General features: G+C 42.3%; 1 protein-coding gene across 1 annotated transcript; it reads left to right on the forward strand.

Annotated features, from left to right (window-relative positions):
- Positions 1–5,881: 5,881 nt before the first annotated feature.
- LOC136678199 (insulin-like growth factor II) lies at positions 5,882–11,657 on the forward strand. Its single transcript, XM_066656148.1, has 4 exons — positions 5,882–6,114; positions 7,449–7,587; positions 8,717–8,892; positions 10,135–11,657. Exons 1-4 carry the CDS (start codon positions 6,043–6,045, stop codon positions 10,366–10,368), a joined length of 621 nt encoding a protein of 206 aa, XP_066512245.1. The 5' UTR covers positions 5,882–6,042; the 3' UTR covers positions 10,369–11,657.
- Positions 11,658–12,595: the final 938 nt, after the last annotated feature.

Genomic DNA, 12,595 nt, shown 5'->3' on the forward strand with positions numbered 1-12,595 from the left:
TGTGAACTCTTGCACATATCATTAGTACTAGGTAGTTTTACTACCTACAATACAGGACTCCTGAAAACCACACAAGAACTGGTAGACTACCAAACAACTCATAAACTATGGGTCTAAAAGTATGTGTAACTGTCAGTAAGCTGTTACTGGAACAAGGACACACATTGTAAATGATGCAAACCCCTGAATAGCACCTGTTGTGGAGCATTCCCTAATGTTTGCATACAATATAGAAGACAGTTAGCCAGTCAAATAAAAGACGTTGATGTTTGGTTATAGTCAACTCTGATGACATTTATCAGCTACATGCTGAAATGTGATTCAAAAGGTGGTTGATGAACATTGTTTTCAACTTTTCGAATGATGTGGGATAGGAGAAGATCCAAAGCCATGTAATAAATTATACTTGATTTGCGTAAAACCAGTCTGGTGCACCTGCCCATAAGGAAAACCTCCAGGCCCGATGCCTAGGCCAAAGCAAACACCTGACCAAGGAATGGTGCAGGAAGAAAGAGGCTATATGAGACCACCCAGATCTCTCTCTCTCACACACACACACACTCACACATACCTTCCCCTCCTCGAGCTCTACCTTAGCCTGCTGGAGACCTACAGCCCTTGCCAGGAACAGGGACATGGGATCAGCTTCTAGGAATTCCCCCTCTCAGCGCCTCCTCTAATCAACCACAGAGATCATGTATCTAATGGCCGAGGAGTCATCAGAAGACTTTTAATTCTTTTTTGTGATTTAAAAGAGGTTGAATTAGTAATTTCAGACACTTATATATGTGTGCGCATAATTGAACACCTGTGTCCACTTTAAAACCTCCACAGAACACTAAATGAAATGAGAAACACTGAAACATTTACAACTGAGCTTAGAAACACCTTGCACAATAATTAATGTTGGGGTAAGGCCCCCTAGTGTTGGGCTTCAGAGCAGTGAAAGCTCATTCTCTGGAATGGAGTGTTTTTTTGTGATCTACAACAAATCATCTAACATGACCTGACCTCAGTTTTTTGGGCTGATGGCAATCAAATCTTCACAGCTGCCTACGTCTGGTATAAGAACTTCCCAAATGAGCAGAGGCTGTTAGTGCGGCAAAAGGGGGACAAACGCCCTATTCATAGGCCCTCCCTGTTCATGTGACCTTTGGTCATATAGCGTAGGTGAGTTGTGGGACTGACACCGAATTGTGCTTTTCTGTTTACTTTTCCTATGAGTAAACTAAGCAAGCTGTTTCTGGCCTAATACTGACCTAATGTTATTGTCAGTGTTGTAAAATTCTGTGAAAGATTGAGTGGTAGTGGGCCATATGGAAAGGAAGGTCTTCATTTACAGAGTGTTAAACTGGCTGTCATTCCACTCTATAAATAACCACCTGACTGCTTTCTGGCCTGCAGCAGAGTCGTAGACCTTGGGAACATAAAACAGAACACAACATAAGAAAAGATCTCTGTCGTTCTGCTGCTCGTTCTTGACATTGTACAAATCTTTCCTAATGATTTATTCGGTTTACACTTATCTGCACCTACAGATGCTAGCAATTTAACGTGTGATCGGAAAGGCAGGATACGTCAAAAACTTCACAATACACTGGGGCTGTAATTACTTTTATACGTATGCCACAGTTTCAACGATTGAGGTTATCGCTAGAGCTGAATTTTTATTTCTAGAACGTTATCAGCAACAATGCCTTAATAACTTTTAATTTAGCATCTGGGGCGGAACGGTGGCGCAGCAGGTTAGTGTCGCAGTCACACAGCTCCAGGGACCTGGAGGTTGTGGGTTCCCGTCCCGCTCCGGGTGACTGTCTGTGAGGAGTGTGGTGTGTTCTCCGTGTCTGCGTGGGTTTCCTCCAGGTGACTGTCTGTGAGGAGTGTGGTGTGTTCTCCCTGTGTCTGTGTGGCTTTCCTCCAGGTGACTGTCTGTGAGGAGTGTGGTGTGTTCTCCCTGTGTCTGCGTGGGTTTCCTCCAGGTGACTGTCTGTGAGGAGTGTGGTGTGTTCTCCCTGTGTCTGTGTGGCTTTCCTCCGGGTGACTGTCTGTGAGGAGTGTGGTGTGTTCTCCCTGTGTCTGCGTGGGTTTCCTCCGGGTGACTGTCTGTGAGGAGTGTGGTGTGTTCTCTCTGTGTCCGCATGGGTTTCCTCCAAGTGACTGTCTGTGAGGAGTTGGTGTGTTCTCCCTGTGTCCGCTTTGAGTTTCCTCTGGGTGCTCCGGTTTCCCCCCAAAGTCCAAAAACACATGTTGGTAGGTGGATTGGCGACACAAAGTGTCCATAAGTGTGAGTGTGTGAGTGAATGTGTGAGTGTGTGTGTTGCCCTGTGAAGTACTGGCGCCCCCTCCAGGGTGTATTCCCGCCTTGCGCCCAATGATTCCAGGTAGGCTCTGGACCCACCGTGACCCTGAATTTAGCATCTGTATAACAGTAAACTGGATACAATGTTACAGACAATGAACGAACAACACAGTAAGACCCAGTAGAGGCAACAAAAAACTGCTCTGTGTACAGCACAACCTCAACATCATATTCTTTTCACCATTAATCCATTTCAGGGTCATGGTAGCAGCAGGATAACAACCACAACTGACACTCCACACTCAGCGCACAAAATTAAAGCCAGATCTTCTTTGATATAAACACAGTTCTGGGCGTGTGCATGAATGACCTGAATATGACATGGCTTAGTATGTATTTCTGCTGAGCACAGATTCTTCAGGGAATCTGCAATTTATATAAAAGAACAGGTGCGTGCAGTGAACACCCAGGCGAATACTGCAGTGTTTTATAAACAGACTGCTAGGGAAGTGAATTGGAGGTGTGTGACTTGAGAAAGAGATGTTTTAGGCAAAATATTTCTGTGTAATACAGGGTCAAGATTCTTGTAATCCTTTGGATTTACAATGAAGCTTTCATTACAGAGAATTGAGAAAATTCCTCCTATCAATACGGCCACTTTTCTTAGTTTCCCCTTGTCTCATTAACAACAGATATTAATCTTATATTGAAAGGCATGTTTTAGGGGTAACTGGTCAATGAGGGCAATATATAAAGAAAGAAGCAGTAAAGTAAGCACCATATAATGGTAAATGGACACGAATGGGGAATTGTATTGTAGTGCAATTCACAATTTAAGCACTAGAGAGTGACAGAGTGCAACTGCCACAGGGATGAACCTCATGCCAAAGAAATATGCCATTTTAATTTAGCATGTATAATATCACCTGCATCACATTACTCCTAATCACATGCATTCTTCTATGATGAACGATCATGCGACACTAAGATATTGACAGTGCAAACACTTCTGCCAAATAGGAAGGGCCAGTGCAGTCTGGTTGCCACCGGCAGGGCCCAGGGTTGTGGACAGTGGGTGGTGGAAGGGGGAGTGGGATGGGCTTGGGTAGTGAGTGGTGGTGTGGAATGGGAGAGTCTGGCTTTAGCTGCATCCCACAGCCTCACTCTGGAGCTTCAGTGAGGAGCATGTTGAGACATGTTCCTCGCTCAGTTAATTATAGGAGTGTTCATATTGAATCGTATTTCACAGAATCAAACCAGTCCCGGTATCGAATATACACGTCAAGCCTTTACATGTAATTACACAGATAATACATATTCGTTAACAGGAAGAATTTGCTTTGGAGGTCATTGATTTTTAACCCTTTCGGCTTCACAGACATGGGCATTCTTAGGCACAGTACACACTGGCCTTATTTTAGCACTGAAAACAGTGCAGTACAGCAACACAGGTCTAAATGACTTAATGCCATGGTCAATGGAACCAGAGATCGCTACACAGGACGACTGATCCTTAGAATGTGTCTCTTAAGTGTATCATAATACATTTTCACAGGAATCAGGCAATGCCCACATGACTATATCTTTAACAATAATTAGCCTTGACATAGCTTTTAAGGGCAATCAATGCCCCATCTTTGTTTACAATTTGATATGTATCTCCAGAACTAAGCATTTCCCATGAAACCGTTCTTTATTATTTTATTTACCTTAATAATTGAATTACACCAACATTTTGAGGAAATAGCAATAATCCTTAGGAATATGAGGCATTACAGGTCTGTGAAGATTAAGGGGTTAATGTAGGTTACAGAGAGTTACACAATCATATGTTTGTTTAGAAAAGTCAATTATGAAACTGGTATTTTCCAACAAGGCAAAATAAAGATCTCCAACAAGGATAGAATTCAATGTACCACTCTTTTACCTACACCTTTCCCACTTTCCAAATACCATGAAATGTTCTTTAAAATTCATTTCGTGCCAGAGGCAGGGGGCTGAAATGGACCCAGCTAGCCATAGGCTACAAAACACGAGAATCGTGTCGAATACACGCAGGTCATACACATACACAGACGAAATAAGTATTTCTATCTTTGGGGCTCTTTTTTTTTATTAAAAATGATGTTGTAGCTGAAAAATGCTCAATCAAAACGTTAACCCTAAGCTACCTTTAAGAACCAAATATTCCTTTTTTTTATTAGAAACAATGCTAGAACGTCTGTCATCCTGGGGACACGATATTCCCACAGAGACCTAAAAAACACGATCACTCACACAGAGAGCCATCGTCAGTCAGTGCCTGTGACAGTGAAATTTCAGTCTTGTGTGTGTTTGCATACGTTGGAATGCGTCTGCAACCCCCTTTTGTTATGGTGAGAAGCAAGAATGCAGTTTACCCTCAATTAAAATTCCTTTTGTTGACCTCTTGCCCAAAGGTAGTCTAAAGCAGAAGCCGTTTGACTAAGAATGCAGAACACTTATGTGATGTAGTTTTTGTTGTTGCCAGAACAGTTACGCTATTGATCCTTTGAATTCATAGTGATGCTGTGCCTACGGAGACGCAGCCTGTGCTTTCATATTAAAACTAGCACTGACCACTGCGCTTCCAGTGGCTACTCTCTCTACAACACAAGCCCCTGGGGGTTTAAGGACATAAGAATGTGTCCTGCTCCTATCTGTAAACAACCGATAGTAAGAATGCTAAACACATATTTCCCTTTAAACATGGTTATAGCATGTATATAGGAAAGTACTCAAAGGTATCAACAGGAATGTTTTCCCACAACTCCAAAGTTCAGTCTTAGAAGGTGGTGACATTTTCTGCTTCCTATAAAACAAGTAAACACAAACACACTCAGTGATGTTGAGGTGTGGGCTCTGAGGTGGCAAGTCCACGGTTATAAAAACACCAGCAGTTCCTTTGTATGATTTGCAAATGCTACTGTTTTGTGTGTATTTACTTCTCCCAGTCATGGCTTCTTGATAGTTCATTGTCCTTTCAGACCCATAGTTGTCTTATAAATCTGAACAGAAGCACCCGTGGATTGCTTCTTCTCAATCTAAGGCTTGATTAGATCTTAACTGTGTGGTCTTACAGGGTTGGTAGGAGTCCCATTATTGTTTCACTGCTTTTTCCAATTCCATATTTTCTGGGGACTTGTTCTGAGTATCTTCTAATATCTTCTGTGAAAGAAGAAGTAACATGTATTTAAAAAAAAAAGGGGTGGATGGGGGAGGGGGGGGGTTCTCTTCCTTTTCACAGCACTGTTTTATGATGGGGTGGCTTCAAGGCAGTAAAAGTAAAGTACAGTTAGAGTGAAGTATAATCATGTGAAGCCCTGTTCTGTTCAGAGCGCATACTAGGAAAATCTGACAGCTGGATTGAAAAGTTTTTCCCAAAGCCAACTCTCTCTCTCTCTCTCTCTCTCTCTCTCTCTCTCTCTTTCTCTCACAAACACACACACACACAAAGACATGCGCGGTGGTGGGGGGTGCAAACCATCGGCCAGTGCGATGAGTGTGGGGGGTGGGCGTATAAAAGTGCCTCTCTTCTTTCAGTCCCCCTGACTGTCCTCTGAACTCTGAGACAGCCCTCAGCATCATCATCGTCACCATCATTACCAGCGCTACAGCTCCATCCCACCTTCATTCAAATGCAGCAGCAGCGCGGAGACTAAGCCCAGCCTTAAAGCGCTGCAGTCCCGGAGTTACTCTCACTCTCTTCACTTACTGAACCAGCGATGGAGGAACAGCCCCGAGCCCAGCTCTCGCTCTGCAGCGCGTGCAGGAGGATCAACAAGCAGAAAGCAACGGTAACCGAGATCGGCCGCGCGCACTCTTTAGTTTGGTGGGGGCTTTGATGTGGTGGCTCCACTGATAGACTTTAACGAATCATAGAAACAACGTGAAAAGTTAGCTGATTCGTGTCATGTCGTCATTTCCTTCGTGTTTTGCATCTTTTTTGACGACACTAACCAAACGTGCGAGTATTTAGTTTGCTTTATTGAAGCACCAATGTTTCTTACATTTCAGCGTAAGTTCAACGACGCGTTGAAATGATCGTGCACGTGCCGTTACTTCTGTTTGTTTGTCATCTTGTACGGCATTGAATGAACGATAGAAGTCTACCCTGCACGCATTGACACCGCAGCGCCTTACCCCAGGGGTGCATCACTCCAGTGAGATACACGTCCCTCAAGTTCCGCGGTGCATCGCTCGTCTCGCACGCGTGATTAATTAAGGGCTCGTTTCCGTGACCCTGCATTGCCTTTAACTAATGATACTGACTGAGTAGTAGACCGTTTATATATCATTTCAATAGCATTCCCGTGCATTAGTTAAGTTGTGCATTGCTGCTTGAAGATAGTTTGCTACACTCGGTGATATATTGCACGCCGCGCGCGTGAACTGCTCGTACAGTACGAGATTTACAGGTTTAATAAACAATGTTTGCTGAAAAGAAGAGAGCATGCATTCCGTAGCTACACACCGCGTGCTTGGGTGCAGTGGTTTCATTGGCTTAGCTTTTAATTAATTCTAATTATGCGAGCCAAAAATGTGCATGCAGCGGTCGCTTTGTCCCCTCCGGTCGTTCTAGTTGTTTACGCAGTTGTAAGCAAAAGTTTGAACTCTCCGATTGTATGTGAATTTACTTGTTTTCTTATATATATATATATATGGACGTTTGTACCATTTATCTATACCTACATAGTGTCACAGTGCATACAGAAAAACGTACATGATTTCAATAGCATTTACTTGACTGAAACTGAAATAACAAAGCAGAAACTGATATAGAGGCACCAGTAAAGGTGCCACCTTCAAAAACTGCCTTAACAAGTTTGGCACCTACCTATATTCTCTAAATAAAGCTTGTAGTCACTTAGTTGTCTTTATATAGTAAAGATATAGTTCTTCACTGTGATAAAAATGATTACAAAACAGATCAAATGCCCTACTGCAGTCTGACAACACTTAATGAACGATACTGGATAAAGATAAATGCCTTTCCTGCATCATCAGTTGTGCATGTTACTGTATGCTTGGTGAACGACAGATCTTCAGTGCACCAAGTTCAGCTTCTCCACAGCAGTGAACCACATTCTGACCCTCAAAACCCTGTTCTGGCTTGTTCTTCTTTTCGCAGATGCCTTCATGGAGCTGTGTTTGGCTCTTTGCGGTGGCAGTGGCACTGAGTTCGTCACCAGCCTCTGCGGAGACGCTGTGTGGAGGAGAACTGGTGGACACTCTGCAGTTCGTGTGTGAAGAAAGTGGCTTTTATTTCAGTAAGTGTTAGCAGCGTTGCGTGCTGAATGGGGGACTGGACATTCCACACACAAAGCAATGTTTTCCACAGCATTAACCCACAGGCTACTGCATTTTAAAACAAGTGCTTACAAGGGCACTGTAAAGTGTAGGCTAACAGCTTGATTTGAGGATTTTTCTACATTCCTTGGGAAAGGTAGAGATAAAAATCAGTGGGCATGAAATTATAGTCATTTACAGCATTGCACTTTAGACTGAGCCTGTGCCTAAGTTGTGGAGAGCTAGTTTTAGTAAATATGCATTCAAAAATGTTTTAGAGAGTAGATGTTTATGGTTCATTTGGAAAAAAACAAATCTTGTGTGTCTTTCCATGTGATCTTATTTGTCTGGGTTCTTATTTCATAGTATTTAGCAGCACAGTGTAGTGTAAACATCTTCCATTTACCTGGGTCCCTCTTTATCAAAATTCTAGGAGAATGCTGATAGAAATGCGCTTACTATAATAAATAGGATTTCAAGGTTTATTATTGATCCCCCCCCCCCCCCCCCTCTCTCACTCACTCTGATCCTATGACATGTTTTATGGAGCAAGAGTTTTCCTCAGTTTGTTTTGGGTTGTTTGATGGCGTTTGGCACCAAAGTTCTAATCAGATTAGCTTCCACCCATTAACCACTACCCCCCACCTCTCTCTCTCTCTCTCTCTCTCTCTCTCTCTCTCTCTCTCTCTCTCTCTCTTGCTCTCATTTCTATGAATTGACGATGGACTTCCCCCTCTTGTGCTTCTCCTGTTGTTCTTTTGCTTTTATCTCTGTTCAGCAGGCAAAGGGCAAGGTTAAAAGATCCGTTTAGCTTAGCTAGTTACACATCCAGAAATGTTCTCGCTCTCTTTCCCTCTCTCTCTCTGTGGACATTTTAAAGAGGTTTTTAAAATGTAAGAATATTTTTATTTCAAGTATCTCTACTAATACTACTACTGAGAAAAATAATATTCAGTAGCAAAAAAAGGTGTTTTTGGTTTTTGCATTTTCTTTCCGCTATAAATAATCTCAGTGACAGTCAGAGAGGTTAGAAGGTGAATTTAGCTGAGTGTGTGTAGTCCAGGGGCACCCCAGTGTTGACACTCTTCCCCTCTCTCTCTCTTCCCTCAGGCCGGCCCTACAGATCAAACAGCCGCCGACCTCACAAAGGGATAGTGGAGGAATGCTGCTTTCGGAGCTGTGATCTGAGTTTGCTGCAGCAGTATTGTGCGAAGCCGGCTAAGTCACAGCGAGATCTCTCTACAAATTCACCGCAGGTCATCCCAGTGTTACAAACTCTTCACAAGGTGAGAACTGTAGCTTCTCGCCCTCTGATCCCCTGCCTGTCACTGTGATTTCATTACAACATTAAACAAGTACAGGAGAATAGGACACACAGTATTTTCACTGTCACAACAAAACACTACAGTTGTTATTATAATTTATTTTGCATAATTAAAACTATCCCAAAATACTTAGAAAAATATTTCCTATAAATTATATTGAATTATTTTTCATTTTCCTGTAAATGTACTGTTCTAGGGATGCATGGTTTTGCTACAACAACAACAATATGAAGTGATCTATACTAAGCAAGTACTCCAGCTAAAAAACAACTGAGAACTGTATAAAACAACAGAAACCAACAATGTTTGAGCATTTCAAAGATGGTGTTCTGACAGCATAGAGACAGACAGCTCAACAAACACATGGCCGTGGTAACACAATGCCAGTCTATTGGATAGCATTTGGAATGATGTCATTATTCAAAGCACCAAAACAAGTGCCGTGCCACACTGGTGAGTGGTTATGCCATGTGGTCTTGGCATGAAAATATGTTAAGCGCTGGCAAGACTGTAGGCCAGCTGGCCAGGCCCTGAATTTCAAAACAACAAAAACAAATAACTCAACAGCAAAACAATCGAGCTACGCTTCAGAACAGTACATTCACACTGAGTGGGCGTGCGGAGTCACGCACTCAGTGCACCTTCAGGTCAGTGTGCCCCAGACACAGGAGAGCTATTCTTGCAGATTTTCAGAGATTGTTGTTGGTCCATTATAGTCAGTAATAACTGGAATGTGTTGGCTGTACTGGTGCCTGTTGGGACAGAACAAAAAGCAGCTTATGTTTGAGACATGGGTCAAAACACTAGCATCGCTAAATGCTACATGCCACATTTGAGCTAAAGCTACTCCATGAGTAAGAGCATGATTCTGTTGACCCATGAAAGCTTAAGTGGTTTGGAGGAGTGATTAAGGCTGAAAAAAGTGAAGGACAATTAAAATGACGTGAGCTTGCTGAAATGTTCTAGAAAATGGTCTTAGAATGGTCTAGATCAAGACTAAGAGATGGAGATCGAAGGAAAGGATGAAAGTAAGCTGAAGAACGAGATGGATTTTCTGGTTGTAGCTTGTTATTGAACAGTGGCTTTTAAACCAGTCCAACTATTTTGTATCGGATAAATGACCCTCCAGTTGGCCACAGCACCAGTCTGAAGACCATGTATACACAATGTTCACTAAATCTATAAATCTGTTTAATTTTTCAGGAAAACCCAAAGAAATCTATTAATGTGAGGTTCTCCAAATACGAGGTGTGGCAACAGAAGGCTCAAAGGCTGAGGAGAGGGCTCCCTAACATCCTCCGTGCGCGACAGTTCAGGTGGCAGGCCGAGAATGTCCAAGCCCAGGAGGAAACTGACCTACATCAGCCTCTGATGACCGTGCCCAACAGACACCCACCAATGCTGCCACGCTCTCACAGCCACGTCAGCCACAACTGATCAGTAAGGCCTAGACTTCAGAAAAATGAAAGGGATTATAAGCCCTGGAATTGGTCACCAGAGGCATTCTTCATGAACCCTGCCATCAAGCATCCAGATGTGGACATTCTGTGTTATCACCCACCAAACCCAACAGAAGAGATGATAGAGCTGAATGTGAGAACGATGGATCAGGCGACTGGAGAGATGAATGACTTACAAACGAGTGGACGTACAGAACTGATACTGAAGAGTCAAGTATGCAATTCTTCATTCCACAAAATCCAACTCCGAGACAAAGACTTGACTATGTCTCGTTTGCACCTGTGATTCAAAGCTTACACTATAGGGAACATTTTTTAAAATCAAAATTAGATTTCTTTATATGCACCTTTTCAGCCAGCCCCCACTTGCGGTGCAATAATGAAGAAAAAAAAAAACATCGGCAGGTTGCACAATGCCACGGACAATGATATTGGCACTATTTGTTTTTCTACAAACTGCTCTATATGATAATTTTATGGTGCTACCTTTGGGAATGGACTCAAAGAAGAGACTGAAAGCAATTTACTCTTGTCATCTTGTTTAACTTTCCGTTTTAGGAAAAGAAAACATGAACAAAACAATGTAAGAGTAGCTTGATTGAGGAATGAGCTAAACTCAAGCTGTGCTCCAACATGTGGGCCATGGAGAATGAAGGTGAAGAGAAGGGCTGTCACATGAGATAGCTTCAAAATAGGAGGAAGACATCAAGGAATACGTACCATTGATAATGACATTTGTGACCGAGTCGAGTTTTGGACTTTGAACGAGAGCAGTTTTAAGATGCCACATACATGTACCATAACATTCCAGTCTAAATCTATTTTTTTCATTGTATCAATTATTCCCTGCCTTTGCCGCATGCATTCAGTACAAAAAAGGAACAATCATTTCAGCAGGAACAGCAATAACGTCTTCTTGCATATCTTCAATGTACAACAGTAGTATTACAGTGCTTTTGCTTGAAATGAAATACTTGAATATGTATAAGTAGTCTCCAGGGACACCATGTCATTGACCTTTATGAGTAGTCTGTTTGAGCAGTTTTCTTGCAAAAATGAGCCGCCAAGCATTTTCCTTGGTTCAAATACAATAATGGCACTGTATAAAGGCATTATTTATTTTGATATAAGCATATGAAAAATGATCCCAATGATAGCACACATCCATAACTGGCAGATTTGTGTTACACTATTGTTTTGTTTGTACTGCTTATGTATGTAGATGCTTTGTACCAAAAAGTCTTCTCTTTTTGTAAGTAAAGTCAATGGAATCTTACAAGTGTCTTGGTCTTTTTTTTTTAAAAGAGGTCCAAAATTGCTTTGCATAATACGATGCATAGGCATTGTGATGTTTTGTGTCCACTGTACCACTGTGTTACATCACCTTTCCTTTTAGCAACACTCAGTAAGCGTTTGGGAACTGAGCACACTAATTGTTGAAGCTTTGTAGGTGGAATTGTTTTCCATTCTTGCTTGATGCACAACTTCATATGCTCAACAGTCCCGGGTCTCCGTTGTCATATTTTGTGCTTTTTCATAATGCTCCACACATTTTCAATTTGAGCCAGGTCTGGACTGCAGGCAGGCCAGTCTAGTACCCACACTCTTTTACTACGAAGCCACGCTGTAGTAATATGTGCATACATGAATGTGGCTTGGCATTGTTTTGCTGGAATAAGCAGGGATGTCCCTGAAAAAGACGTTGCTTGGATGGCAGCATATGTTGCTCCAAAACCTGTATGTACTTTTATGTACCTGTATGTATTACTACGAAGCCACGTTGTAGTAATGTGGCTTAGCATTGTCTTGCTGGAATAAGCAGAGATGTCCCTGAAAAAGACGTTGTTTGGATGGCAGCAGATGTTTTGTGCATTTTTGTCGCTGCAATGCTGATCATTTCAAACAGGCATGGACCTGGCCTCCCCCAGGGGAAGGGTAAATGATGGAGAACAGTTGCCGTTCATCTTTTACAGACTACTTTTAACAAAGGGTCAATAGGTCAACTCAGAGGCATGCAGCCTTCATATTAGCGGTGTGCCTTGTGGATGTTTGTTACTCCTGCCCATGCAAGAAATTGATCAGTTAATCGCTATATTTGAGGCAATCAGTGGATATAAATTGTATGTAGCTGTAGTGAACGGGATAATGAACATGCAGAAAAGCTTATCCTCTAAGTTATAATGGTTTACAAATATAAAGTGGCC

This window comes from Hoplias malabaricus, chromosome Y, assembly GCF_029633855.1.
Source record: "Hoplias malabaricus isolate fHopMal1 chromosome Y, fHopMal1.hap1, whole genome shotgun sequence".
NCBI lineage: Eukaryota > Metazoa > Chordata > Actinopteri > Characiformes > Erythrinidae > Hoplias > Hoplias malabaricus.